The sequence below is a fragment of the Pomacea canaliculata genome, linkage group LG4 (assembly GCF_003073045.1).
Source record: "Pomacea canaliculata isolate SZHN2017 linkage group LG4, ASM307304v1, whole genome shotgun sequence".
NCBI lineage: Eukaryota > Metazoa > Mollusca > Gastropoda > Architaenioglossa > Ampullariidae > Pomacea > Pomacea canaliculata.
This window is the reverse complement of record NC_037593.1, coordinates 16583312-16610404: the sequence shown is the minus strand read 5'-3', so window position 1 is coordinate 16610404 and position 27093 is coordinate 16583312. Positions and strand designations below refer to the sequence as shown.

The window sequence follows — 27093 nt, the reverse complement described above, 5'->3', positions numbered from 1 at the left end:
ATCACAGTTGATGCTGGAGGTAGAATTGCTGCAGATGGGTTGGGCTACAGACCAGAGCACAGCAATGCTTCACATGGAGCAAGTTCCCTTCATGGTGATGTCAACCCTGGCATGCCATCATTATCATCTAGCTCAGGTTCTGGTGCAGGCCATGGTGGCAGCGGTGGCCATGGGGCTCTAAACATTAAAACTGGCGCTGGCTTTGCCTACGGGGATTTGTTTCAGCCATACAAGTTTGGAAGTTCTGGAGGCTCTGGCATTTCCAGTGCTCCAGGGGGCAGTGGTGGTGGCATGATATGGATGAATGTGACAGGTTTTATACATTGATGGTGAAGTCAGTGCACATGGCGGAGATGCCTCAGAAGCATCAGGCGGTGGAGGGGGCAGTGGTGGAAGCATCTGGATGTACTGTCAACTTTTCAAGGGCTATGGAAAAATCTCGTCTAATGGAGGAGCTGGGTCAAGAAATGCTGCTGACCCTGGAGGTGGAGGAGCTGGAGGAAGAGTAGCTCTGTTTTTCTGGCAAAATGAAACTTTCAGCAGTTTCCAATTCACTGCCTATGGTGGCCCTGCTGGCGACCCTGCAAAAGCACAGAATGGTGGGGCAGGAACCATTTTTGTCTATCATATGATTGAAGATCACCAGACCCTCATTATTGACAACAATGGGCTACAGACTCCAGATGAAGAACACATCATTGAAGACTACAATGACCTCAGTGGTGACAGCTGCCGAACCTGGATCCTTCCACAGTCTGGAAAGCACTTTTTTGCTGGAGGGAACTACAGCTATAGCTTTGATGAGCTTCAGATCTATGGTGCAGCTCACCTTGCCATTTTAGTAGAGCCTTTTCCTGCACCAACAGATTTATTTTTCCGTTACATGATAGGAGACCGAACTGGAACAGTTCATTTAGGTGACCAACAAGTGATGGATCTAGAGAGACCCGAGATTGATCTCCCTTTCAGTGTGCAAGTTTATTCAGGTTAGTCTCCCTCTTTTCAAATGTATGTAATATTTATTCATCAGTATAATGAGCAATTTGTGCATGTAGAATATGATCTCAGAGAAAAATGATACTGTTAAGCTGTATTTATATCAGTTCAGCCATCTATTGTTTCAAAAATATATTTATGGTAAATAGGAAAAGTGTAGGAGAAATCCATGTGTAAGAGAGCAGTAATTTCCAAAAAATATAATCAGTACAATGAGTGTAAAAGTATTTCATTCATTGAAGAAAAATTGATGACACACTTAATTTTTCTGAACTTGTATTGTTATTATTTTGGATGGAAGTGTACAGGATAAAGTAAATGAATAAAAAGCTACTGAGTATCTTATTTCAAGAACATATATATTTCTTTGTTGTTTTGAAAACAAACATTTGGAAATACAAAAGAAAACAAAAGTAACTTTCTTTAGCACATCGTTAGGAAATATTAAGATCAAAGTTATAGTGGCATATTTCTTTAACATTTTTATGTTTATTGCATGAAAGGCATTTATTTTTCTTCTTGAAAAATTCTTGATACATATTGTTTTTGTGACTTGTTTCACAATTTTGCTGTCATTCTATCATTTCAGGAGGTTTCCTAGGTCTTGCTCCAATTACATTTGTTCATGGTGTGTCTATCTGGATGGCTGGGGAACTAAGCCATGTGAGGAACATGACTTTACGCCATGGTGGCTTGGTATCATTCAAGTTCGGTGGTTACACCAGTGGCGAAGAAGCCAACTCAGCCATTTTCCATTTTGTACGCATTCAAGATTATTCCACGTTCAAAGCTGAAAGAATTTTCACTGTTGAAACAGGATTCAACATGACTGTGGACTATATTCTCATTGAAGGAGGAGGAAACCTTCAAGCAACTAATCTTAGTCTTCAAGTGAAAAATCTTTCCATTGATGATGGAGGAAGCTTGCATGCAGATGGACTGGGCTATAAACCAAACACTCCACAGAACAACATTACAAATATTGGACTTGGTAAAACTGCTGTGTTGGGATCATCAGGGGGAGGCCATGGAGGAAGCAGTGGACGAGGGAAAGGAACAGATTGACAGGCATGCCTTACGGAGATTTCTTTGAGCCAGTCACCATAGGAAGTGCTGGTGGAGGTGGCCTAAATGTTGGAGGCAGTGGTGGCGGCTTGCTGACAGTCTTTGTGTTGGACACATTGTGGTTGGATGGAGAAATACGAGCAGATGGTCAGCCAGCAATAAATCCCACTGGTGGTGGAGGTTCTGGTGGAACTGTTCGTATCATAGCTAAAAAGATCAAGGGTTTTGGAAACATCACAGCCAATGGAGGAGATCAGTTTGCCAGTGGCACGGGTGGAGGAGGCTCAGGGGGAAGAATTGCATTAAATTTTTGGGTGAATGAGACTTACCTAGGGAAGTTCCAGGCACATGGAGGATTTGCCAACTGGAGCCTTCAAAATTCTGGTGAGCCAGGAGGTCCAGGCCCCGTTTTCATGTTCCATGAGGGCGAGGTCCATAAGACTTTGTTTGTGGAGAACAATTTCCTGCAGAGCAAGTCTGTGGGCAAGGTACGTGACTTTGCAGACCTCACAGATGACCACTTCAAGGCCTGGATCATTGAACAAGATACAGACAAGAAGTACTTGGATGGAAACAACAGGTCCACAACCTTTGATGAACTTCAGATCTATAGCAATGCCCATCTGGTCATCCTCCCACGTGACCCGCAAGCAGGAGTGTTTCTGCACTTCCAACATATGATTGGGGATAGGTCTGGAGTTCTTCATGTTGGACCAAGACAAGCAATGGACTTGAAACGACCTGCCATTGACATCCCCTTCAGCACTTACATTTACCCTTCTGCTTACTTAGGCCTTGCACCTGACACATCTCTGAACCAAGTATTTGTACAGGTAGGTCAGTTAGGTCAAGGTCTGTGTTTTGTGTGCTTTTCAAAATTCTTCCAATAATTACAACATTATTTTCTTTGTATATTTTTTACTAAATGTTCTTTTAGTTCAGTTCTGCTCTTTAGACCTATTATAGGTATAAAAAATTATACTTGGAAAACAGATTGGATTGAGTCACTTTGTGCAGGTCTAGAAAGAAAAGGGTTTGGCTCCTTAAGATGACAGAATCCATTGGTTTGGATCTTAATTTTGCAGGGTCTGTTAAAGTTCTTGCTGCTTATGCAATTCTGTTGACACATAGATTGAGGGAGTGATGGACCATGTGTACAACCTCACCCTCATTGCTGGTGGACAGCTTCGTCTCTTTCCAACTGGCTCAACAGGGTCAGAACCAAGCCTTTCATATGCAATTAGTGGCACCACTGTCATCAAAGCTCAGTCCTCTATCAATGCATCAGCGCCCTTCGCCCCTGGGTTCACTTACAACTTGACCTTTGGCTCTCTGACTGTGGAGGGTGGAGGCTCAGTGATGGGCAAGGACTTGGAAATAACTGCTACAGACATTACCGTGGATGATGGAGGTGCCATTGATGTCAGTGATGGTGGCTACCTAGCAGGCCTGGGAGCAGGTAAGCTGTCAAAGCCAATTGCTAGTGGATTCTTTAATTATTAGGCAAGGTGAAGTTTCATTATGTTTAGAAGACATTATCTTCATATTAAAGTCAACACAAGACCCTCATGAATGGCACCATTCATGTCTATCTCAGTATTTGAACAATATACAATCTAATGATATTTTGAAAAAATGTTAACAAAAATGTATCACTCCCAGATGTATACATGTCTGTATGTGTATATCAATTGTTGCAGCCTAATGCTCCTTGAGGAGTAACAAGGAATGAACAATGTGTGTATCAATATATGTGCATGCTTATATGGCTGCCAGTATGAATGTCTTTTCATATCTGTGCGTACACAAGTATGTGAATGAATATCTATATATAATTGCAGCCATCTCTGTCACTGTTAAATAATAGTAATAACATCAGGGCTTGAGTGGAGCAGTATTATACAGTATGCAAGTAAGCCTTCCATGCGTTTAACAATATCTGATCTAAACAGAACAAAAGAAGAAAATTAAAGCTTTTTTATCTGTTTTTGTGGGTATAATTGTATGACTAAATCTACTTTGCTTTAAATGTTAATTTTTATTTGCTGTATCAGTTAGCTTATTAGTTATTCTTTTTGTCCCATCAGCACCAGGCACACTTCATCGGTTAGGCAACAGTGGAGCATCACATGGGGGCGTAGGTGGGCGAGGTCAGTGTGCAGGATATGTCACTTGCCGTCTGCCCAGAAAACATCCTTATGGAAATCTCTACCATCCTTCTGAATATGGCAGTGGTGGTGCAGGAGCTAAGGGAGGAATTGGTATGTTGCATGTGAACTGATTACTTTATTTGTTAAAATAAATCACAAGAATATCTTGGCACATGAAGTTATGTTATTATCCAACAGCTATCGTATTTTCATTTTATGAGCAGTCTATATAGTAATCAGGAACATGTTCTTGTAGATTTTACCACATGAAAGCTGATTAGGTGATGGGAGAGAGATTTCATGCAAAGTTTCAGGAATTACATTCATCATAGTCCTAAAGTAGGAACAACTGCATTTATCACAAATGACTATGTTACATTCTGCTATATCAACTGCATTCTAATTCCAGTTATATATATATATTGTTTTGTTGCAATCAGGGGGAGGAATTCTGAAGATCAGCGTGATCCACACCCTGACAGTCGATGGCTACATCCGTGCCAACAGCCTGAATGTCCTGGCTTCCACAGGTTCCTTAGCAAGTGGTGGAAGTGGTGGCAGCATTGAGATAAAGACAGTAAATCTGACAGGTAGACATAAAAGGAGCATTTGATTTGGCTTCTAGTCCTGTAGACTGCTCATTTAGTTTTATTTTAACATTTTTTTTTTTTTTTTTTAATTTTTTTTTTTTTGCCTTGGTGCCATTGATGAGGTTAGCTAGCAATCAGAAAGACATCATGCATTCTGGTGACTGGCATAAACTTGTGTTCTGTGACAGACATAAATTGTGTGTTGCATTAAAAGCAAATATAAAACAGATTTTTCAGTGAAGATTTTTGTTTATATTATTCTAAATGCGAACATGAAATTTATTTCCTCCAAGGCAACACTTAAATACCGCATTAAAATTACCAGATTGGAATGTAATCACCTCTAAGGGCATGCTTGAACGTGCACAAGGGGAAAAGTGTTAAAGTTTATTTCTAGTCAGGCTTTTTGCGTAACTTTAGTAAATTGAATATCTTATTTTTTTGCAGGAAGTCACACGGGTGCTATAGAGGCTTTAGGTGGGGTCAGTGATCCTGTAAATGGAGGAGGTGGATCTGGAGGAAGAATCTCCATATATCATGCCACACATCTGTCAATGCCACCATACCGTGGTGACTTCAATGTCTATGGTGGTCAGCCTGCTGCCAGTAGTGAAGCAGAGACTGGTGCTTCGGGAACTGTTTACATATTCAAATACCAACACCACGGAGTCCACCTTGCGTGTAGACAACCAGGTATAACTGGTCAATGATACAAAGCTTCAGCAACAGATAGTGTCTCGAAAAAATAGTGCATTGCTTTGATTTTTTTTGCACAGGGCAACTGCTGTCAGGGAGGCTTAGAGGCTTTTGCTAGGGTCATCTTATTAGAGTACAAGTGTGTGTGTGTGTGCACCCTTGCTTGCTGGTGTAGAACATTCATGAGTGCAGTTTGCTTATATGTGCACGTACAGGTACTGTTGTACACGTTAAGTATGTGTGTGAGAACAAGAAAATAGTAGGACACAATGCACGTAACCACTGTAATGTTTTCTAGTTCTATGTTTTCTAGTTCTATATTATCATACAATGATGGAAAATACTGGAAAATATTGTACACCTGGTCATGTGATATTAATTGTCACTTTTGATAAATACTGAATAGTATTGCACATCCTTTAGCATGCTACAGTAGGTGACTAGGAATTTACACTTGACATTTCTATGGCAACCAGGGTTACAAACCTGTGACGGAGCAGCCAGGCTTTCTCAACATCGGACGCCGCCTTGATTTTTCTTCACTTGCCTTGACCTACCAGAAAACACAGTCATTCACAGCCTCTTCAGGTTTCACTGTTACGTCATCAGCTGCCGTTTACAACTATGGTTATTCCGACTGGCCTTGTCAGCAAGCACCAAACTCAGCAAGGCACATATCTTCTGCAGTATCTGTTTGACCAGACCTTGCACACAGACCCTGATCACTTTTTCTTGGCTGCAACACCTACTGCTACTCTACATCTGAATCTCAAGAGAGACTCCTAGTGAACACTATAAAAATCTATCCTAATCAGGTGTTCCCAACAAAATTCAAGGTATGAAATCTTTTATTCCTTTTTTATGTTCTCTTGTATATTTCTTTCATTTTTTTAGAAGCTGTGTGATCACATGTACATACTTTCTTGTTTGAGCATACATGCAAGCTTTCATGTGTTTGTATGTGCGCGTGTGGACGTTTGTTTGTATATACCCATTTGCAGGTGTATGTAACTGTGACAGTACTTTGCATGCTAAAAAGAAAGAACTGTGATCATTTGTTCAGATTCACTTCATTTAGAAAAGTGTTTTCACTTGTCTTCTAGATCAGTGCAAGCACATCAAAAGGAGACAGTTTTGATGTCACCAGTAATTTTGTGGTACCTGAGAACCATATGTGCAAGGGTCATACCTGCAACTGTCTGTGCAGCGTAACCTGACTGTCTTGACCTTTGAATTACAGACCTTGGGAGTGTGCACAAAAGCTATGCTTCGCTGTCAGAAATTGAGATTTTTGTGGATGGGCAACAGCCTCCTGAAAGGTATTAACATGCCCATAGACTGCATGTTATTTGTTTCAGAGAAACAAAGATTGTCATGTTTCATTGCAATATTTCACAGCCACTCAGATAATGCCTCTTTTGAATTTGTTGTCAGATACACTACAGATGAGTTACATGGAGCTAGCACATGGGCAGCACTGGACCCGGCACAAGGAAAGTTTGAGTTCACAGATCTACACATAACAGGTGGCAGCCATCTTGCCTTTGAAGATGGCAAGAATCAAGACACAGCTTTCGCCACAGACATTGGAACAGTGTATGGTGACAAAACAGGTACTGGATCATATGGGACATCTAAACAATCATGCTTTTAAAAAAAGTTGTAGAAGATGAAATTCATGGAGTGTGTGTGACTGCATAACGTCTGAGACTCATTGGATTTTTGATTTTGACTGAACTCAAAGCAGCTCATATTTATGAATTGGTGTTTGTGTATTGGTGTATGTGTTCGGTTGCACTTTTAAGTACAGTTGTTATACAGGAGATAAAGGCTTTTGCAACTAATCAGTATTAACTTGTGACAGGTTATCTGCACGTGGGCTACAGTCAGAACTTAAACATCAACTTTACTACAGCTGACATTCCATTCAATCTGCTTGCTTATGAAAAGACTCATGTGACATATCCTCCACGTACATTCTTCACACAGACAGACCTTTCATCTCTTGGAAAGGTAGTCCATGAAATTTTCATCTTGTTTGCTTTGATGAATGCTAACTCATACAGTTGTTTTTTCCTTTGTATTGTCTAATATGTATAGTCTGAAATGTCTTGGACAGTGTAAGTTACATTTGAAGGTTATGTGCTTTTCTCAAGCTCAGGAGAATGTTTTTTCATTGATGGTTACTAGGCCTTCGATAAATGGTTGAAAAAGTTTGCTTAGGGTCAGAACTAATATAAAAAAATAATTTCATGTTTTCTGTCACATGTACACTCCAGCAATGAATATCCATCGTGGATTGTGGTACATGTGAAAAATAACAGCAAATTCTTAAAATATAAATTTTTTGTAGGTTTCTGGCATCCAAGACCTGTATGTATACCAAGGTGGCTCAGTCACCCTGGGTAGTGAAGCAAGTGTGGGCTTTGGCAGCCTACCTCGGGAGGTGAATGTGACATCCCTACATGTTCAAAATGGAGGTACTTTTGAGGTGGACAGCGGCCATCATACACAGGATGTCACCATTGTTGCAGATACTGTGAAGGTATTATGCTTAGAAAAAAAAATATTAGTATTTCTGGTTAATCCTGCTGAGAAAAGGCATTGTGAAAACTGTAGCAGAAACTTAATTGCAGTAAGTTGCAGATCGGCTTTAGATATTTTCCATTCTTCTGCTGTATTGTATAAGATGCAGTTATGGAATTTATTATTTACATTGTAAAATAAATGTTTACATAAACCATTGATATTATTGTTTTAATGTTTGTAGATATATGGAGGTGGACGCTTGATTGCCAACTTTGGTCTACGAATGAATGTGGGACATCATCTGGCTATCTACTCAGGGGGACATCTTAATTTGAATGGACGTGGCTACACACCACTTGGTGATTTCCGTTCTCTTGGCTTTGGACAGAGTAAGTGTAAATCTCATTCATGAGTTCTGGGGACCAGTTACAGGAAACTTCCTACTTAAAACTAATCCCTGTCAAATGAAAAGCATTACCTATATTTTTTATAAAAGAGGATCTACAGCAATTTTCAATTGTTTTTATAGTACTCTCACGTGGTCTTTTTTTAAATATGGCAGTATGTGAAGCTCATACTGTGTGTACTGTGATTTTTTAATAGACAGTACTTCAGGCAGCAGTGGTGGTAGTGGTGGTGGCCATGGTGGTAGTGGTGGCAGAGGAAAAGATGCCAGGTCTGCAGGGCTGGGCTATGACTCTATCTATGAACCCAGTGACCATGGTGCTCCCGGTGGCTTTGGACAGATGTTTGGTGAGTTTTTCATATATTCTTTGAGAATCCCAGTGGACTTATTTTCACTGAATTTTGTAACTTTGGTTTGATGGTTTTTTTGCATTAAGGGTAGTATTGAACAAATTGTAGTGGGAACCAAGAGACGCCCACTAGATTAACATTAGCAGAAACTTCACTTTGCATTTAGTACAGACATTCTCACCAGAAGATTTGCTTTCTGTCTGTATATGCTGTTTTTCTGTTTGCTGAGGCACTAGAGGTTTGCTCTTGGATCATCATCTGCAGTGTCTACTGTGGGAATGTTTGTGCTGTACTTTACTTTTTTAACACAGCACATGTAAGCATACATTTTAGATGGTCTGATGGCACAATAGTTAAAATGCAATTGTCACAAATACAGTGAGAATTGGGCTTGGGGCTTATTTCAGGGGTGTTCTTTCTCTGCATATGCCACCTGTTTACAGGGCTGGCAGCTTTGCTGTGATATATGTGGTCTTCATTGAAGGTTTGGTATAAAACACTAATTAAATAAAAGAAAAGAGCAAGCATATGCTTGTTTCTTTAGGTGAGTATCCACACAGAAAAACTTACATGCACTCTCTCTCTCTCTCTCTCACACACACACATATGATGTTACACAAGTCAGCAGTATGAATAACACCACACTAGCTACTGTAAATTGTCTTTAAAGAGACAAAATGGAAAAATGAGATAAAAGATATACTATGTGAGTCTCTCTCAAACACACACACAAAAAACACACCAAGGGAAGCACTGTTATCTATTTCTCCAATGTCATTGAGTTAATATTTTTTTTAAATAAACCGCAGTGTCTTTCCTGATTTTTTTATTTTTAATTTAATTAGGAGAGTTAACATTTGGAGGAAGTCAGTATGGAAACCCGTTAGTTCAGAAGGGTCTTGGCGGCAGTGGAGGTGGCAGTGTCATGATTGTCTCTCAGAACTTGGATGTTGATGGTCGCATCACTGCTGATGGCAACCCACCACATGTTGTTTATGGAAGCGGAGCAGGTTGGGTGCCTCAACCTTGAAGTCTGTACACATTTCTTTCCTGTTTGCAATTGGCTCATTAATTTTGACAGTTGTCAACAGTTTTGAGATCTTTAAGATTTTTAGACCTCAAGTACGTTTGAATAAGAGGGTAAATGGGGAAGGAAATAATTATATTGATTTACATTAGAAATATATGTGTAATGATGTTGATTTATATTATATATATGTGTGTGTAATTTTGTCATCCTTTATCTTAGAACTGTTTGAGTAGTCATGTGGAAACTTTATTGGTTCTTACACTTGGTGGATGTTAGTTGCTATTTTTAGTTGCTGTCCTGATGTCATCCACATGTCCGTATAGATTCTTGCTGGATGCCTTTGATAGGAAATTTTATATCTTTCTTACATTGCAGGTGGAGGTGCTGGAGGAAGCATTTGGATCCAGTGCAGCGAAGCCCGTGGAGTAGGGAAGATCACAGCACTTGGTGGTGAGGGTGGGGGCACGACTGGTGGTGGTGGAGGAGGAGGTCGCATCTCCATTCAGTGTGAGAGCCTGGAAAAGTTCAATGTGACAACCAAAGCTGGAGGAGGTGAGTGTAATGCAGTCAGATTATGCAGTGTTGTTACAATATTTTCTTACTGCTTTTCTTTTCTTTACCTTCTATTTTTTTTTCATGGTGTTGATTTGGTCACCAAAAGGATGATTCACAATAAACACAATTTAGACAAAATATGCACATTTATATAGGACAACGAAAAATACTTTGAATATATAAAAACTATGTTTAGTAGTGATTCTGATGCTTTTATTGGTGGAACGCCTGATTACACATTTGGTTACTGGTCATTGCTAACATGCTTCTTCATAGGTGGAAGTTCATCAGAAGTTGGTGGAGCAGGGACAATCTACACTGAGAAGAGAAATCATAGTACTCAACAGACTATGTCACGTCAACTTCGTGTTGATAACCATGGCCTTGCTTATCCTCGTGACATTGCCACCATGACTGTACCTCTGCATAACCTCCTAGATGGAAATTACATTCAACCACAACAAGTCGGTGGAGTTACCTGGCTTTTCCACCAAAGCAATATCTACAGGTTTGAGACCTCAGTTTTGTATCCTAAAGTTTGGGACTTAAGAGCAGACAGTTGTAGTTTGCCAGAATTAGTTATTGGAAAGTTCCTCTGTCCACCCAGCATGTGTCTTCATGGGAGGTGAATGAAAGTAGCAGAAGGTTGTACTCAGCCTTCTGTGTGCCATGACCTAGACACTGAGCAACTTGTTTTACTGTCCCTATGGCCAGTATGCTAAGGGACTAGAAAATTTTAAACCCTTTTCTTTCTCTTCCCTACTATGATTGTAATCAAGTAATCGACCACATGACACACACTTGCACACACTTTACAAAGATAATGCCTAACTTGTAGTTGTTGATATCTTTATTATGGCAACCGCTATGCAGCTACCTATGGAACCATGCCTTACAGGGCATCTTTGCCCCTGATGTGAAAAAAGAGATCATCCTGCTATACGCTATTGTCATTTCCTCAGAGATCATACATTTGGTTCTTGATCAAATAACAGATGACAAACAATCAAATTTATTAATCCCAGTGAGCAGTTATAAATAGGGAATGTGCTGAGTTACAAAAGCCTTAGGGAAAAAAAACCAAGAAGAAAACAAGAAACAGAGCAAGTGCTGGTTATAAGATAAGGATAAGTGGTGCATCGTAGCAAAACACAAAACATGCAATCTTACATCAAAAACCATTCTTAAGACACACCCATGCACAACACACAACCGAAAGAATAGCATAATGCTTGCCTGAACTTATGTCTTGAGCATGCTGTTCTTTCTCTGCAAATTGCACTTGTTTACACACAGCTTTGCCATAATAGTATTTTAAAATTTAATTTGTCTGCAAGAAAACCATCATTCTTCAATTATTTCAAGATAAATTGAATCATCTTCTCTCTCAACAGCTATTTCCAGAACTAGAAGTGATGGTTTGCTAAATTTCCAGAGTTTTGTATAACTCAGCAGATGGAATGACCCTCATTCTTTTTTTATTTTACAGCTTTGACTCTGTGATTATTGAAGGCAATGCACATGTCGCCATCCTCAGCAACACAAGCTATGAGCTGGCACATGTGGATGCTGGTTTACTAGAAGGGGACCGTTCTGGGGTGCTGCACATTGGTCAACAACAGACCTTCAACTTCAGTGATGTCAACACTTACATTCCTGTCAACATCATGGCCTACAGGTTGGATACCTTTCCTTTCATTGCAGCTTTTTCTTGTTGGTGGCTAAGATAGTTGTAGTTACTCATGATACAGTGTCTCTTTCTTGAAACTTATTCCATGAATACGACCCATTCTACCTAGGTGCTCCTGAATGTTTTCACAAGCCTACTTTCACAAGCTTATTTTTAAAACAAAGAAAGGTGCTCATTTAGAACATCAATTAACTGACACTAATTCAGTCAGCTGATGAACATAGTATAGCCAGGATTGGAAGTAAGAATTCTAAAATGAAGAAGTAAATAAAATCAGAAACAGGATATCAGTGAAATGAATAAAAGACCACATAGAGAGGAGGGTAGAAAGATTCTGCCTCTTATAAAAGGTATTCATGGAAGAAATGCATCTCTTCACCCTTTTCCATAATGCTAGTCCTTTTTCACACCCTTCTTTTTGCAATATCTTGTTACTCTCAGCGCTTGCTCTTGTTATTTGGTTCCTCTTTGTGTTTTCTGAATTTGATTTTATTCTTCGTTTGGTACAGTTGTTTATTCTTTTATAACTCATATGTTGTTGCTCAGTGATTATTCCTTTCAGGATTTATTTAATCAATGTAGGGTAAAAGAGAATATCAACACAAAAAGTGTAGCTTAATGGTTTTACTTCCTTAATTCTTTCACATTATTTTGGTACATGTATCGTTAATATAATTTCAATTACATCTGAACAGGTATTGCAACTTGAAGGGACCTAACAAACACTTGGTAATGCGTGAGGTCTTTGTGGAAAACAATGGCACCATTTTTAATGTAGAGGAGATAACTGTAGAAAACAAGGCGGGGCTGTACTTGTGGTCTTACGGACACACAGAGGGCAATCCTGAAGGACATTACACTTTGACCAACCTCAGCATCAAGGCTGGGGGTCATGCAGAAGCTTTGACCGCAGATTTTGGCCCCATGATACAGCTGGTTCTGACACGTTTAACCATCAATGGTAATGGTGATTTGAGGACCAACAGATTGAAACTGAATGCTGTCAACATCACTGTGGATCTTTCAGGTGAAACAAAGTTTCACAGATAATAGCAAAGCAAATGTGGAATAAATTACATTATTTTTTACTTATTTCCTTGTTGGTTTAGGGTTTTGATTAATCTGATTTCATTAAGCTAAACTTTTCTCAGGCTGTCTTTTCATCGAGTTCATACTAGGCAAAATTTTGGTACATCCTTATCTGAGAAAGCTCTCCTGCCATTTAGAAATCTGTTTCACGTGGTATTTGAGCAATGCACAGCAAGTACTGTGTCTTGGAATTAAACTAATTTTTTAATTTGGCAGGTGACTTTGAGGCCGATGCCACAGGTTATCCCAGTAACAGTGGGCCTGGCCAAGGACTCCTGCAAGATGGTCACTTGGGAGGTTCTGGAGGTGGCCATGGGGGCCGTGGTGGACGCTCAAGATATGGATACTATTCAGCCTTAGGCTATGACTCTGTCTATAGACCAGCTGACATGGGAAGTGGAGGTGGGAGCGGCAGTGATGGTGCTGGTGGACGAGGTGGAGGTCAGTGTTGCATAGATGACATGGTGTTGTCTTACTAATATTTCATTGTATTATTTATCTTTTCATCTTTGTTTAAAAAAATTCAATTGTTTAAAGCATGACAATAAGTGTCATCCTGTCATCCTGGTCATTTCAAGATTGAGATGATTGGAAATGTGCAGGCGTGATACACCTGAACGTGTCAGATGTCCTGCGTGTGGAGGGCCGTCTCCATGCAAATGGTGAAGGAGGCCAAGGTCAGAGCGGAGGTGGGGGTGCTGGTGGTAGCATTTGGATGAACATCAAGCGCCTGGAGGGAGAAGGCAGCATTGAAGTCACAGGTGGCAGGGGTAAGTAAGTTTTTCTGCATAGTGGAGACCGAGGTATATCAGTGCTGTTTGCTCAGCTATAATTTTTTTTCCCATGCCAGAACCTGTTTAGTTTTCTTCGCTGCCCACTTACACATATTTATTTCTGCACATGTTTATCTGGTTCTGAACATTTGAGTCAAAGACTTAAATAAGTGCCATAGAAATTGTGTTGTGCTGGAACTGACATAATTTACATCCATCCCCTTTCAGAAATAAAAACTTGGTGACAATAATTTTTAACAAGGTTCTTGGTTTTATTTTTTGCCTCAGGAGCTGCCACAAATGGAGGAGGTGGAGCAGGTGGTCGTATTGCTCTGTATCACATGGAAAACTACTTTACAGGATCATTTCTTGTCCATGGTGGCTTTGGGATGCAGCAGTATGGGGGAGCTGGAACCATCTTGTTGAAGACAGCTCCAACAAGACGCAGGTCTTACGCAAGATTGCTGCAGACAATGGTGGCTTCACATACAGTGCCAGAATATCTCCTCATGAGAAAATGAGTCTGCAGCATCCCCCATCTGCATGGCATGCCATGTACCTGCGTACCTATGAGAATGTTTCTGTTGTGACCAATGGCAGCGTGTACAATTACTATTCCTGGAATACTTTTTATTCATTCCCACTATCAGGATTGATGGATGGAGGCTTGGGTGTATCTCAGAGCTATATCACCACATCACAAAGCACAAATGTGACCTTGACTTTTCCTTATCCAACATTGGTTAGCCATCTTCATATCTTCCCACTCTGCAGGTAAGAAAATATGAATGGCGTGCCCTACTGAAATTAGTGTTTTGCAGAGCTGTTACTGAGTCAAGTCAGTAACTTTCAGGAAAACGGAGGGCTTATGAGAAAAAAATTCATACCACCATCATATACTAAAGGATAAGTGCCTACAACTTTCAATTTAACCCAGAAAAAAACCCATAGCAATATGCATCCTTTCTTACATATGTAAACTTATAACACCTTAATGACAAAATGAATATTTCTTCAGTCCTGATCATCTGACGATGTACCAGATCCATACTTTCAAAGATGGACTGGAGTCACTGCACACAAATAACTGGGTGGAGACAGAAGGCTGTCTCACACAGTCAGTGGCTGACCAGTTTGCTCGAGTCAACATAAAAAAATATGTGGACAGGGTAAGTTTTTTTTTTTTGGCATGCTCTAGCAAAACCACATTCATGAATTGTAAGAAGTTATCTTTCACCATTTTTATTTGGCAATTACAGTATGTCTGTCAATTCACATGTGTCTCAAATCCTTTTGGCTTCTTGGCACACAGGTCCTTAGCAGCCACACCTAAATGTCTTTCATGGAGATGTGTATCTGTGTAGGTGTTGTTAGCTCCCCCAACTTTTGAGTGCTATGAGTGTTCTGTGCAGCTGGTGCTGATGCTAAAAGGCAAGAATAGCAGAGCATCACTTGCTGAACTTGAAGTTTATCTTATGGATGACCCGGACACATCTAAACAGACCACATACCTTACAGCTTCTGGTGCAGCAGTGTTGACCAACCAGGATTCAGCATCAGACCATGTGGTTAACGAGGTGAATAAAAATGTTCCTTATTCTTCTGAGTAAGATGTTAGCATATATTTTGTAGCTGCATCACCCTTAAGTATCATTGCATAGTACTTTGTATGTCATAATTTTAGTTAAGGCATAAGTTTTGCCAGACACTTTTATTATGTCCTAATAACATGGCATGAAAATGAATATTTTTAGTCAAGAAATGTTTTCATCTGCTTGTTTTATGTCCTAACTGCATTTTTTTAATTTTTAGCTGATCATCAAACGTGGGGCAGTGCTTGATCTTGAAGGAAGAGGTGTTGCTTTGACAACACAGACAGTGAATGGTGACAACAGTGGCCACATACGTGTTCATCCAAGCCAATCCCTGGCAATCAAGGGCGAGAAATTGACTATGTCTGCTGGTGTCCACTCTTGGTCCAACTCCAGTTTGCAGCTACCTCTAAGCTGGGATTGTCGTGAAGTCGACTTCTATCTCAGAGGTCAGAGTAACATCAAAACAGTGACAGGAGAAAATGACAAAAACTACAAAAAAGTATTCATATTGTGTCTGCACATTCCATCCTTCCTCATTATCACTTCAAAAAATAAATCATTAAGATTTATGCTTTTTGTTTCGTTTAGTTATGGCCCCTCTCTTTATCAATTTTCATTGTCTTAGTATACTCAATTTTTTAAAATAAAAACAAAAGAAACAAATATGGATTTTTTCCATTCAAGTATGAACTATCATTTAAAGAACTCCTTTACAGAAGATGAGAAACTAGGCAGATGATTTAGTCACTTTTCTTTGGACTTAAGTCCTAACAATTGTCCATTCCTTGTATGTTTAGGGTTATTTGACAGCATGAACAGTGTCACTGTGGGGTCAAAGTGCAGCTGGACCATTGACCACAGGGAACCTTCTTTTAATCAGTTGGGAGATGTGGACATCAAGACCTTTGGCTCTCTCAGTGTGCTTACCTCTTCTCCACTAGCCACAACCACCTTCAACGGATCTACCTTTACAGTTCGCAGCGGAGCAACAGTAAGAGGCAGATGAGTGGACAGACAGTTGCGGACAGAATGACAGACAGGGTAGAATGTAGATACATTGACACAGTTCAAGAAAGAGGCTTAATTAAAATGACAAACCAATTCACTTGCAAACCAATGATGAGAATTTTAATAAATGAAGGAAAGACAGCGTTACAGGTAAACCATTTCACATACATGTGTAGATGTTCATGCATGTGTGTATGTGTGTGTGTGTTTTTGCACACACACAGATGAATTACATGTATAATCCGTATGAATTTATTATTTTTCAATCATCATGGTAAACATATTTTTATACATGTATATTTAAAAGCTTGGTCAACATTAATTTCCTTTCTCATGTGATTTGAATGAAATTATATTTCTGCATTCAATACTTACTTGCATGTGTACATTTATTTTGTAATTTTCAGGTGTTTGCCAATGACATGTCCTTAATCTACACCAACATCACTGTAGAGCCACAGGGTTTGATGCATGCTGATGAAGGTGCACCGAGCATACACTTACACTCAGGTATTGTTCAGAGCTATGTCTAATTCCAACTGACAAAAATTAGATTACTCAGATTCAGATTACTCAGAACATAAATAGTATATAATGATGGTGATACTTTTGTTCAGAAAGTAAAATGCATGATTTTTATTTTCACTTTAGCACGTGGCAGTGGTTCTTCAAGCAATGAGGGAAGCTCAGGCGGAGGTCATGGAGGGTCAGGTGGTGAAGGTGAAGGATATTTCAGAACTGGCGGTGCCTATGGCTCATTCCTACAACCTTCTGCTTATGGGAGCAGTGGAGGTTTCTCCATCTTTCCACATGTTGGAGGCCAGGGTGGTGGCAGATTCTACTTGACCGCTTTCCACTTTCTGACTATTGATGGAACAGTTTCTGCCAATGGGGGCAGGTTTGGGTCCCCAAGTGCTGGAGGTGGATCAGGAGGAAGCATCATGATAAGAGCACACACTGTTGATGGGGATGGATCCATGCAGATTCGTGGGGGTGATGGGTTCAGGGCTAGTTCATCCAAACAAGGTGGTGGAGGAGCTGGTGGTCGCATGGCTTTGTACTTTGTGCAGAACTATTTTGTTGGTAAGTGTCAAACAGATATTGCATTTGTTCTGAATGCTGCAAATCACAAAGTTCTTAAGGAGTTTTTTCCTGACAAAAACAGGACTTATAACTGTTTGTGCCATGAATACTTACTGTTAGAAACTGTATGTACTCAGGTGTTCTTCACATTAGCATCTTCAAATAGGATCAACATGAAAAATTCCTATTTACAATTTGATTGTAATTTTTTTTTTTTCTTCTAAAGGGCAAATAAAGTATGTTCATGGAAAAATTCAGTAGCAGATATAGCTAATTGTTTACCTTGCTTGAACCACATCCATCTGTGTTGAATCTTTAATGTTTCATTTCTCTGCCTTTGACCAGGGACTTACATCAGTGCCGGAGGAATGGGTGGTTCTGCAGCAGGTGATGGTGGATCTGGCACTGTCTACCTTCACAGTATGCCTCACAATGACAGCAGTAACCTATTTGGTGACTTCGTCCTTAATCGCACACTTTTCATAGACAACCTGGGGCGTGTTCCACTCTCTGCCTCTGCTGACATCACTCAGGGCTATGTGGATACTCAGAGAGGTAGTGGTTCTACTATTTTCTGTGAACCATGTTTCTGCAGCAAAACATGTCTATCTGCCTAATTGATCTCTGTCCATCTGCTCAACCCATCTCTAGCTGGAAGTTTACTTTTTTCAAAAATTATTTGTTTTGAAGACCTTGTTCACTTATTTCAATGAAAGACATGCAAGCAGTTTTGATTCTGAAAGGTAGCTTACTTTTTGTTTTTACTGTTTGTATAGCTGGAGGCACAACCTGGATTTTACCTGCAACTTACCCAGAATTTGTAGGAAGGCCTGGAGAAGCACCTTGGCAGGTTCATCTTGAAGAGCTGCAGATCTATGGAAAAGCTCGTGTTGCAATGACTGATGAAAATGCCCCTAATGGTTCTATGGCGCTCAACACAAACGCAATTCAGGTATGTTATAATGGTGACAGGAGATCCTTATTCTTCAATATCCCGTCAGCTTTTACAAAAGCAAAGAAGATGAAGAATTTTTCAATGCTTTTCTAGTTTACTTTTTGAGCCCAAATGTATTCTGGATGCTGTCTTCTCAGGGAGACAGGACTGGACATCTGTATGTTGGCCACAACCAGACACTGTACATTGGAGATGGACGCTTGCCCCTTGATCTTGATGTATATAATGGAGGTCAGATCACTCTGCAAGGTGAACTGCGAGTGGCTGGGGTGACAGCCCGCATCAGTGGCATTGTGAAGAATGTGGACAATCTAACTGTCGCTGATGGAGGTATTCATGGAAAATTTGTTTGATATAGACACTTGTAGTCCAGATATATGACTGTCGGTAAGGAATGGGGATGAATATTCACCAAATATAGTGTTTCCTTCCTCTGACAGTAACTTCCATAGACTTTTTGATAGATTTCTTAAATGTGAAGAAGAAAAACAAGAATTTATGAATAAACAGTTTATTTATAAATTGACAGTCAAACAGCAATCTGGTGAAAGTACTCACACATTCTCCAGAAATAATCAAATCCCTTGTAGCATCCTGAGAACATTACATTTGTAAATCTTTCTATGAAGAACACATAAATGAGCAATTTGTTCTTGGACTATTAAACTTGTTTTTGTAAAGCTATGCTACAGCTACAGGTTTTTGGAAATGGATTTCTTTTCTTCTTATTATTATTGAAGACATTAATGTTGTGCATAGGAGCCTGTATATCTGTAGATTGTATATTTGTTTGTGCAGGGGACTTAAGCATTACCAGCATGGTGGATGTAAATGGTCAACGCATTAGTGAGATCCCCTTTGTTGTCATCAACGTTCGCAACCAGGGTCTGCTGACTGTCCACAATGACCAGAGGCCATGTATACTAAGCGGTCAGCGAGTGCAGGTGTTCCCTGGGGGCAGACTAAGCACAAGGAATGCCCAAATGCATGTGGAGGAACTTGTTGTAGATGTCATGGGACAACTGGAGGCTGATGCACAGGGCTACTGTAATGGAGGTACAGTTCACTGATATTGTGTTGCTTGCACATGAAGGCATAATCTTTGGTTTCCAGATGAGAATATTTCATCAGGGCTCATACTGTTTTGTTACATTAAGTATACAGTAACTATATATAAGTAACATATAAATTATACACTTTTTCAAATATTCTTATATTAGAAGGACACACTATAGTTGCTTACAAATGCAGTAAATACATCAAATATATTTACTTAAGATGAGGTAGGCAGTCACAAGCAGAAAGAGCTTTTAGGAAAATTGCCTACTAGAAAGGAGGCTGGGTAAATATACCCATGAGCACTTCAAACTTATCTGTACACAAACAAATGTGCAACTTTTAAGGTGGTCTATAATTGAAAGTTAGCCAGTCCATTTGATGTTTTCTTTAGAAGGTCCTGGACATGGGGTTTCCAGTTCAGGAGGTCAAGGTACAGGAGGTAGCTATGGTGGTGAAGGAGGAGCTGGGGGAGTTGTCAACAGCCCATCCTCTGGTTATGGATCGCTTGTTACTCCGAGTGATTTTGGCAGCAGTGGAGGTGACAGTGCATCAGGAGAAAAGGGTATGCATTGTTTAACATGTACGGATATTTTCTTGTGATGATGTTTGAGGACAATATCCTGGAGAGTAATGTGTTAACCTTCTTTTAGGTGCATCAGGAGGAATAATATACATAGATTTGTTACAATTTACAGACTGACCTGCCATGTTGAATGCTGAAGTTCGCTTTCATCATCACTCGTATGTTTTAGAGATTGAGAGTGCCTCATTAATCCTCGATAGGATATCTTATCCAGAGATGACAGACATGATGCATAGAGGGTATAGGTGTGCGTGCATGTTAAATGTCATTAAATGGGTGTGTATGTTTTTATATATATATATATACACATTATGTCTGTTCACATATATAAATTATTTTGTGAGCTGAAGAAAAATTTCTGTACTGGATTATTCATGGTACAGACAATAAAGATTGATTGATTGATTGATTACAAGAGGAAGGCACTTCTATGATACTAACATCTTTTATTTTTATACTGGATTAGTACCATCTTTGGATATTGCAGGAGGATGTGGTGGTGGAATTTTGTACCTGAATGTTAGTGGGCTCATGAAGATTGATGGAAAAGTCAGCATCAATGGACAGTCAGTGACCTCTAGGGCAGGTGGTGGTTCAGGCGGTAGTCTCTACTTTCAAGCCGATCACTTTGATGGAACTGGATTACTTCAGGTTATTTGGTCTTTGTGTCCCTATTTTATGCACCACCATAATCTTTCAAAAATTGTGAGCATATCTGTTTTTCATCTTTTTCTGGAGCTGTACAATGATAACACTGATAATAAAGGTGTCAAAAACGTTAGGAGGCTGGACTAGAGAAGTGAAAGCAGAAGGCCAATAATTGAGTGCAAAGTATAGGAATATTGTAAGACTATGTGAAGATAAAATGGGAGGAAAGAAAAAACAAATGTCTGTAATGCTTTTTGAAGCAAAGGAACAAATGCAGAATCATACCCATTGGATCAATTGTGCTTCATCGTCTTGCAGGCAGTGGGAGGAGATGGAGCCAATGGTGGGGCAGGTGGCAGAATAGCAGGGAAAGCAAATCTGATCCAGTTTGTGGGACGCTTTGAAACCCAAGGGGGCGCTGCTACTGAAGGTGAAGCAGGTGCAGCTGGAACTATGCTTCTCACAGATAACTTCCAAGATGATCTCAAGACACTGCGCATTTACAACCGTGAAGGAGCAGGAGTAAGCGCAGTTATTTACTATTAGGTTCATTAACTTATTGGACACTGCACTGGATTTCTGACCACCATTATGTTCATGCACAGTAATGAAAGGTCAACTGATGACTGTCACACACAGGGTTAGCTAGTTGCAACCATGTGTATCTGTTGCTATATAAAAGCTGCCTGTCTTGGTAAGTTTACTTTGATAGCCTCTTCTGTATATCCATGAAAAAACCATTATTTAAACCCTTACATAGATTTTAACGAAGATCAGCACACGTGTCCAGTAAATGTGTGAAACCATGAGAAAAGTGTGTAATGGGATAGTGTACTTTTGTCACAAACATGTAGTAGAACTAGAGGCTTGACTATAGTCAGTAGACTAATAAAATAAAAAGGAAAATGAATCAAAAGGAATAAAACATATTGTAAAGGTAAGTGGAAGATTTTATTTGAAGGTTTTACGAGTTTTTCTGGTTGTATTTTTTATTTAATATGTATAGATAGTATTTTATGTAAAAATGAAGTTAAATGCATCACAAGCATATCTGTAATTTTTGATGGGTTATTCAAAAATTGTATTGTAGAAAAGGAAAACACAGATTCCAATCCCAGAATCCTCAGGTCCAGACTATGACCTTGATGTCCTGGATCTCGGTCAACATGCTCAAGTGGGTCTTCTGGCAACAGATGCAAAGGGCCTTCCTCTCAGTGGAAGTCGCAGTTTACGAATAACTACTGTTGGTGGAGACCACACTGCTGTGATACATGTGGAGCCTGGCATGTGGCTCAACATTGATTTCAATGCAACAGCAGTACTGACTTTCAGTATTGTCCTTTATCCGGTGCGTTGAAATGAGATATTTTCAGCATGAACCTTCAGCTGGTGATAGAAATGGAAATTTTCTTAGAATTGTAAATGAGCACTGGCAGTCTTAATCTTTTCTTCTCAATATGAAAAACCGGTTTTTTTTCTAAAAAACATTTTCCTGAACACTGTCAGTAACATAATAGCTATCAATCAAGTATTTTGCTAGATATTAAAGTTGAATACCTTGATATACATAGAGCAAAACATGTTTTATATATGCTACAAATGCTGCAATGTGTCATGAGTCAATTATAAAGTTGATTAGAAACAGGAAGTTCAATAGCCAGGTGCATACTTAGTAATTTAATTGGGACCAAAATGTTGGGCTAGTGACTGGTTAATGGATACTGCAGGGAAGATAAACCAAGTTTTTATCAGAATAATAGAAGCTTCACTTTTATGTATTTTGCCCCAGACAAAGTGAATCACTTGCTGTTCATACTGTTCGTATCTCTTTTGGTCACTTAATTAAGGACTGAGGCCATAGTACTTGGCCTTTTTATCTTTTATTTTACTTTGTTTCTTGTCCCTAAGTGATGTCATGTCAAAGACGTAATCTAACAAAGACTTGAAGTTTTATCCTGAAGAATCAATCTTTTCTTTTTACAGAATGCAACAGTGAACCTGCCTTATGATACCTACCTCTTCAATACAAGTGTCACTTTGTTAGGTGGAATCTTGCAAGGAATACATACCCTCAACATTTCCCTCAATGGTGTCTTTACCATCTACCCACCAGCTCGAATTAACTCCAGCACAACTTTAGCTAAAGATCAATACACCTCAACAGTATCAGCATCCTGGATGGAGGGTGTTGGTGAATTCACAGGAATTAGCAGAAGACGTGATGAGGCTCAACATCACACTAGATGTGGTACTGGTCATACAGGGCTGGAGGCATCATGCGTGGAAATAAACTCTCTTGTGTCAGGTTTGTCTTTAGCCATTTATTTTTGTGTCATAGCCATTTATGAATAGAGGAGCCTGTTTATACAGCTATCAGAGCAGTGTCTACTATCTTATACCATGTTGGTTTTGGAGAATGGATAAGCGCATTTCTGAGCCCAATTAAATAGTACTTTAAAATGTCTTTCAAACTTTATATTTTAAGACAAGGTAAGAGAATGCAATGCCTTCCATTGTATGTACAACTATCTCTCTTTTAGCGGTCAACATCACAGTTGATACAGATGGACTGATTGAAGCTAGTGGGCGTGGCTGGAAGGCAGGAAGTGGCCCATCTCCTGGTGTTTCAGCTGACAATGGGGGTAGTGGAGGGTCACACGGAGGTCTTGGTGGTCGTGGCACAGCTACAGAATACGCCATGCCAGCCTATGATAACACAAGGAAGCCTTCTGATTTTGGCAGTGGTGGGTTGGTGAGCTTTGGGTATTCTGTAATTTAAAAAAAAAAAATATGTGTTTATTTGAGGATACAAGGGTAATTTATTTTGAAGTGCTAACTTGAAGATATTTTAGCAATGTATTCAATTATACTGCTTAACTTTCAATGCTTTTGAACTTGTTTTGAAATGTTAATTAACAACTGGTCTTTATAGTTTCTTCTTAAGGGGAAGAGAAGCCAGTAGTATATTGCTTGATGTATTTAGATGTGTGTCATCTTGACATTGTTCAAAGATATGCAACCAGTCACAGTACCTATATCTCTAAAGATACAAAGCTCTTTACCTCATTTTCTTGCGGTCGTGTTAAGGTTGATTCTAAAGCAGCGCTGTGGTTAGAAATTTTGAGGAGGTCACTGACTGATATATACTAGCACAACCCTTGTTAAAAGCTGATGTGGATTTTTAAATTCTACAGGAAAACTAAATGGAAAAAATGTATTAACTATAAGTTAACAGCAATTGTTTGTCTTTGCAGATCAACTGCACAAGTGGAGGTCAGGAAGGTGGCAGGTGGTTGGAGTCGTCTCTCTTAGGGCCTCTCATTTTCTTGGAAATAAGATGGAATCATTGATGTCGTCAGGAAAACAAGTCTGACACAGTTGGCTGTGGTGTGGAGCTGGTGGCAGCATTGTGAATCACTGGTGCACATATACAGGTTAACCTGACGCTGAAAAGTGCTTTGAAAATTGGTCTTTTATGCCTAGAATCTGAGAGCAGTGGCATGCAGTTGATATAGTGTGATTGGTAACAGAAAAATGCTCCAGGACATTGAGGGATTCTTCTTCTTTTGATAACCATTTACAGTTTTCTTGAATGTGTAGTCATATTTTGGTGGTTAAGCAAGAATCCCTAAACTGTAAAAGGCTAACATATAAGCATACAAAATTTGCTTTGGCATTTTCTGTTATTAATATAGTTTATGTGAATGGTGGAACAATGCATGTACAAGGAGTGTAAACTAGCCAGCAAATGTGCCCATAAATACTGTTTCAAGTTAATGAGTTTAATAAATTAAAACAGTTATGTTGATCCAGAATGTGTGTGGTATGTTAATGAGTTCAATGAACTACAGCACATTTGTTGAACCATATTGGTTTATGTTGCTGCAGGTCGTGGCAGCATCAGAGCTAATGGTGGAGCTGGGTCTTGTGTTCCCAACTGCAGACTGTGCGATTTGGAGCGTCGCTGCATTGCTTGCAATGATGGCTATTATCTTTTCGTCAGGCTGTGTGTATATATGGATTGCTCGTTTTACTCTTCTTCTTGCTGCAAGGGTGATTTTTACTGTGGCAGATTGTAAGAAATTGTTATTTTGGTTGTTCAATTTTGATAGGATGTGTTTTGGATGTATTTTGTTTGAGGTGAATGTTTATTTTCTTTATTTGTGCTATACTGTTGAAAGAGTAAACAGTTATAATGTCAGTAAATAAAAAAAAATATTTAAAAAATTTACCATTAATTATGACTTTTCTTGGTTTTAGTTTCACAAAAGATACGAGATTACAAGATATGAGTGAATAAGCTCTATAGCTTTCAGAAGTATAAGCCATCAGAGAACTTCAACCATCAAGAACTCTCTCATATTCTACTAGTGTTATAGTAGTGTTTTAATAGTTATAGTGTTATAGTAGTGTTAAAATAGTGTTATTATGGCTGTTTTAATTCGTTGTGCTTTCAGAGAGGGGGTGGTGGCGGGGAGGACGCATATTCAGTAACAGCAACTTTTCCTAGCACCTACCTGGAGACTACCAGATATGGTGGATCAAAGGTCTATGTAGGTGCTCAGGAACCACGTTCCTTTCCACTACTCAAAAAATTCTACATCACAAGAACTTCCCTCATCTTAAACAATTAGCATTACAAGGGCCCATTGGAAGTGTCAGATTTAACAATATCAATTAATGATAGTGGAAGAACTTTGGTCACTGAAAATGAGAGCTTTGATAGTGTGTCATTCGTGGCTATGCTCATCTAGCATTCCGAAAGAGAACAGATGTGACCCACAGTGTTTCCATTGCTATCTGGAAACTCTTCAGGAGACAATACTGGCGATGTCGTGCATTCATCCCAAAGCTACACTGTGGGAAATTGCAGAGTGTGATGAATCCATTCCCAACATCTCTCGAGTTTATGATACTCTCAGATGGGGCTGTCCCAGAAGTGAGTTATTTCTGATTCTCTTCTCATGAAAGGTATTAGAAATGGCAAAGTCTTGAAAAAGTTTTTGTGAACTGGACAAAATTTCAGTTTAAAGTCATTCAAGTGCAACAGAGACCTTCTAAGATGTTTTCCCCCCAACATGCATTTCTTTGATATCATTATAGATTAAAGTAAGGCAGCACTTTCTGTAGGGAGCCTGAATCACAGTTGTTGACGACTTTTATATTTCTTGCTTATAATGTTGATAGTGTTATAATTTATAATATTTATTGTAATAAAATAAGTGATTTGCTTTTTTAGTGGGATGATGTGTGCAGTTTGCTTCTCTAAGCTTGTAATAAAAAAATAAATGAATAATATTAAGTTAACCAATGAAAATGGAAAAACAGTACTGACATCAAATAATAAAAGAACCCAGACGGCAAAAGAATGGGGGGATGATGATTAGAGCAAAATGTTGTTTGTCTGCAATGAGAAAGCCAAGGGACCCCCAAGATGGGAGAGACAACAAACTAAATTTTTTTTATTGGCTTAGGTGAAGAGTTCATGGTTTGCTGGCACAGTTAACTAGAATGTTTATGACATAGGTGTATGTGTTTTAGTGATCAGGTGAAGCATCAGTTCATCAGTCATGATGGAGTTGTCTGAGCTGAATGTTAGGAGGATGGTGATACATGCCATGTGTACAAACTCACGTCCTGTTGTCAGTTAAAGTTTGAACCATGCAGTGATTAGAATTTATGATGGTTGTTACTTTGAAGGTTTGTTTTAAGTACAGGTGTAATAGGTCTGGCGGTTAATGCAAGATGGGATATCTAGGGGGCATTCGTGCATTGTGTCTTGCGCAATAAGGACCCAGTGATGACAGTTTGTGCCCAAAACCCATTATCTCAGAGATAAAAAGACTGTGAAATTGGTCTGGAACAAGACCTTAGTTGATTAGAAAAGAAATGCCACTGAGTAGTCTGAGCGCTTTTGAAAAGTTCCACACTTTAAAAAACCGATGGGCTAATAATGGCTGTTACAAACGCTGACATTATAAATATGGCGTGTAGACTCTGGTCAGTAAAGAAAAGCGGTTTGATGAGTACATGGTTTGGTCGCGACTTGTGGTGAATCGTGTGATACGTCACTGACGAGAAGCTGTCCCATGACTTGCTGTGTAGATTAATGCAGAAATAGAAATGTATACATTAATCACTATCATGTGTTCAATTGTCAGTTATGTGGTTGGGCATGTCTGACCGAGTACTGCGAACATGGAAGCCAGCTGCAGGTTCATGAAGTTAGCTCAAGTCATATTG

General features: G+C 39.4%; 2 protein-coding genes across 2 annotated transcripts in view; both read left to right on the top strand.

The window, feature by feature from the left end:
• The first annotated feature begins 326 nt into the window (after positions 1-326).
• Positions 327-8040, top strand: LOC112561098. The gene is made up of 11 exons (XM_025233329.1): positions 327-986; positions 1586-2894; positions 3193-3520; positions 4149-4322; positions 4652-4801; positions 5249-5494; positions 5974-6333; positions 6601-6816; positions 6932-7110; positions 7362-7510; positions 7851-8040. The coding sequence occupies exons 2-7, from the start codon at positions 2067-2069 to the stop codon at positions 6027-6029; spliced, it is 1782 nt and encodes a 593-aa protein (XP_025089114.1). The 5' UTR covers positions 327-986; positions 1586-2066; the 3' UTR covers positions 6030-6333; positions 6601-6816; positions 6932-7110; positions 7362-7510; positions 7851-8040.
• LOC112561609 overlaps positions 6122-27093 on the top strand; it is a 26272-nt gene continuing 5300 nt past the window's right edge. Inside the window, exons 1-29 of the mRNA XM_025234189.1 lie at positions 6122-6282; positions 6896-7110; positions 7362-7510; positions 7851-8042; positions 8268-8415; positions 8630-8779; positions 9628-9792; positions 10188-10364; positions 10644-10875; positions 11857-12045; positions 12753-13084; positions 13363-13587; positions 13749-13920; positions 14280-14693; positions 14938-15088; positions 15332-15496; positions 15732-15960; positions 16312-16505; positions 16930-17032; positions 17174-17605; positions 17951-18160; positions 18382-18557; positions 18698-18890; positions 19359-19616; positions 20011-20181; positions 20690-20853; positions 21169-21372; positions 21941-22198; positions 22834-22960. Coding sequence (XP_025089974.1) covers positions 6122-6282; positions 6896-7110; positions 7362-7510; positions 7851-8042; positions 8268-8415; positions 8630-8779; positions 9628-9792; positions 10188-10364; positions 10644-10875; positions 11857-12045; positions 12753-13084; positions 13363-13587; positions 13749-13920; positions 14280-14693; positions 14938-15088; positions 15332-15496; positions 15732-15960; positions 16312-16505; positions 16930-17032; positions 17174-17605; positions 17951-18160; positions 18382-18557; positions 18698-18890; positions 19359-19616; positions 20011-20181; positions 20690-20853; positions 21169-21372; positions 21941-22198; positions 22834-22960 — 5956 coding nt within the window. The remainder of the gene's footprint in view (positions 6283-6895; positions 7111-7361; positions 7511-7850; positions 8043-8267; positions 8416-8629; positions 8780-9627; positions 9793-10187; positions 10365-10643; positions 10876-11856; positions 12046-12752; positions 13085-13362; positions 13588-13748; positions 13921-14279; positions 14694-14937; positions 15089-15331; positions 15497-15731; positions 15961-16311; positions 16506-16929; positions 17033-17173; positions 17606-17950; positions 18161-18381; positions 18558-18697; positions 18891-19358; positions 19617-20010; positions 20182-20689; positions 20854-21168; positions 21373-21940; positions 22199-22833; positions 22961-27093) is intronic.

Bases quoted from the DNA above. Each gene is read 5' to 3' on its own strand.
- LOC112561098 (XM_025233329.1), top strand. From the start codon at position 2,067: ATGCCTTACGGAGATTTCTTTGAGCCAGTCACCATAGGAAGTGCTGGT. The intron at 2,895-3,192 runs GTAGGTCAGTTA...GTTGACACATAG, and splicing joins TGAACCAAGTATTTGTACAG to ATTGAGGGAGTGATGGACCA. The intron at 4,323-4,651 runs GTATGTTGCATG...TGTTGCAATCAG, and splicing joins AGGAGCTAAGGGAGGAATTG to GGGGAGGAATTCTGAAGATC.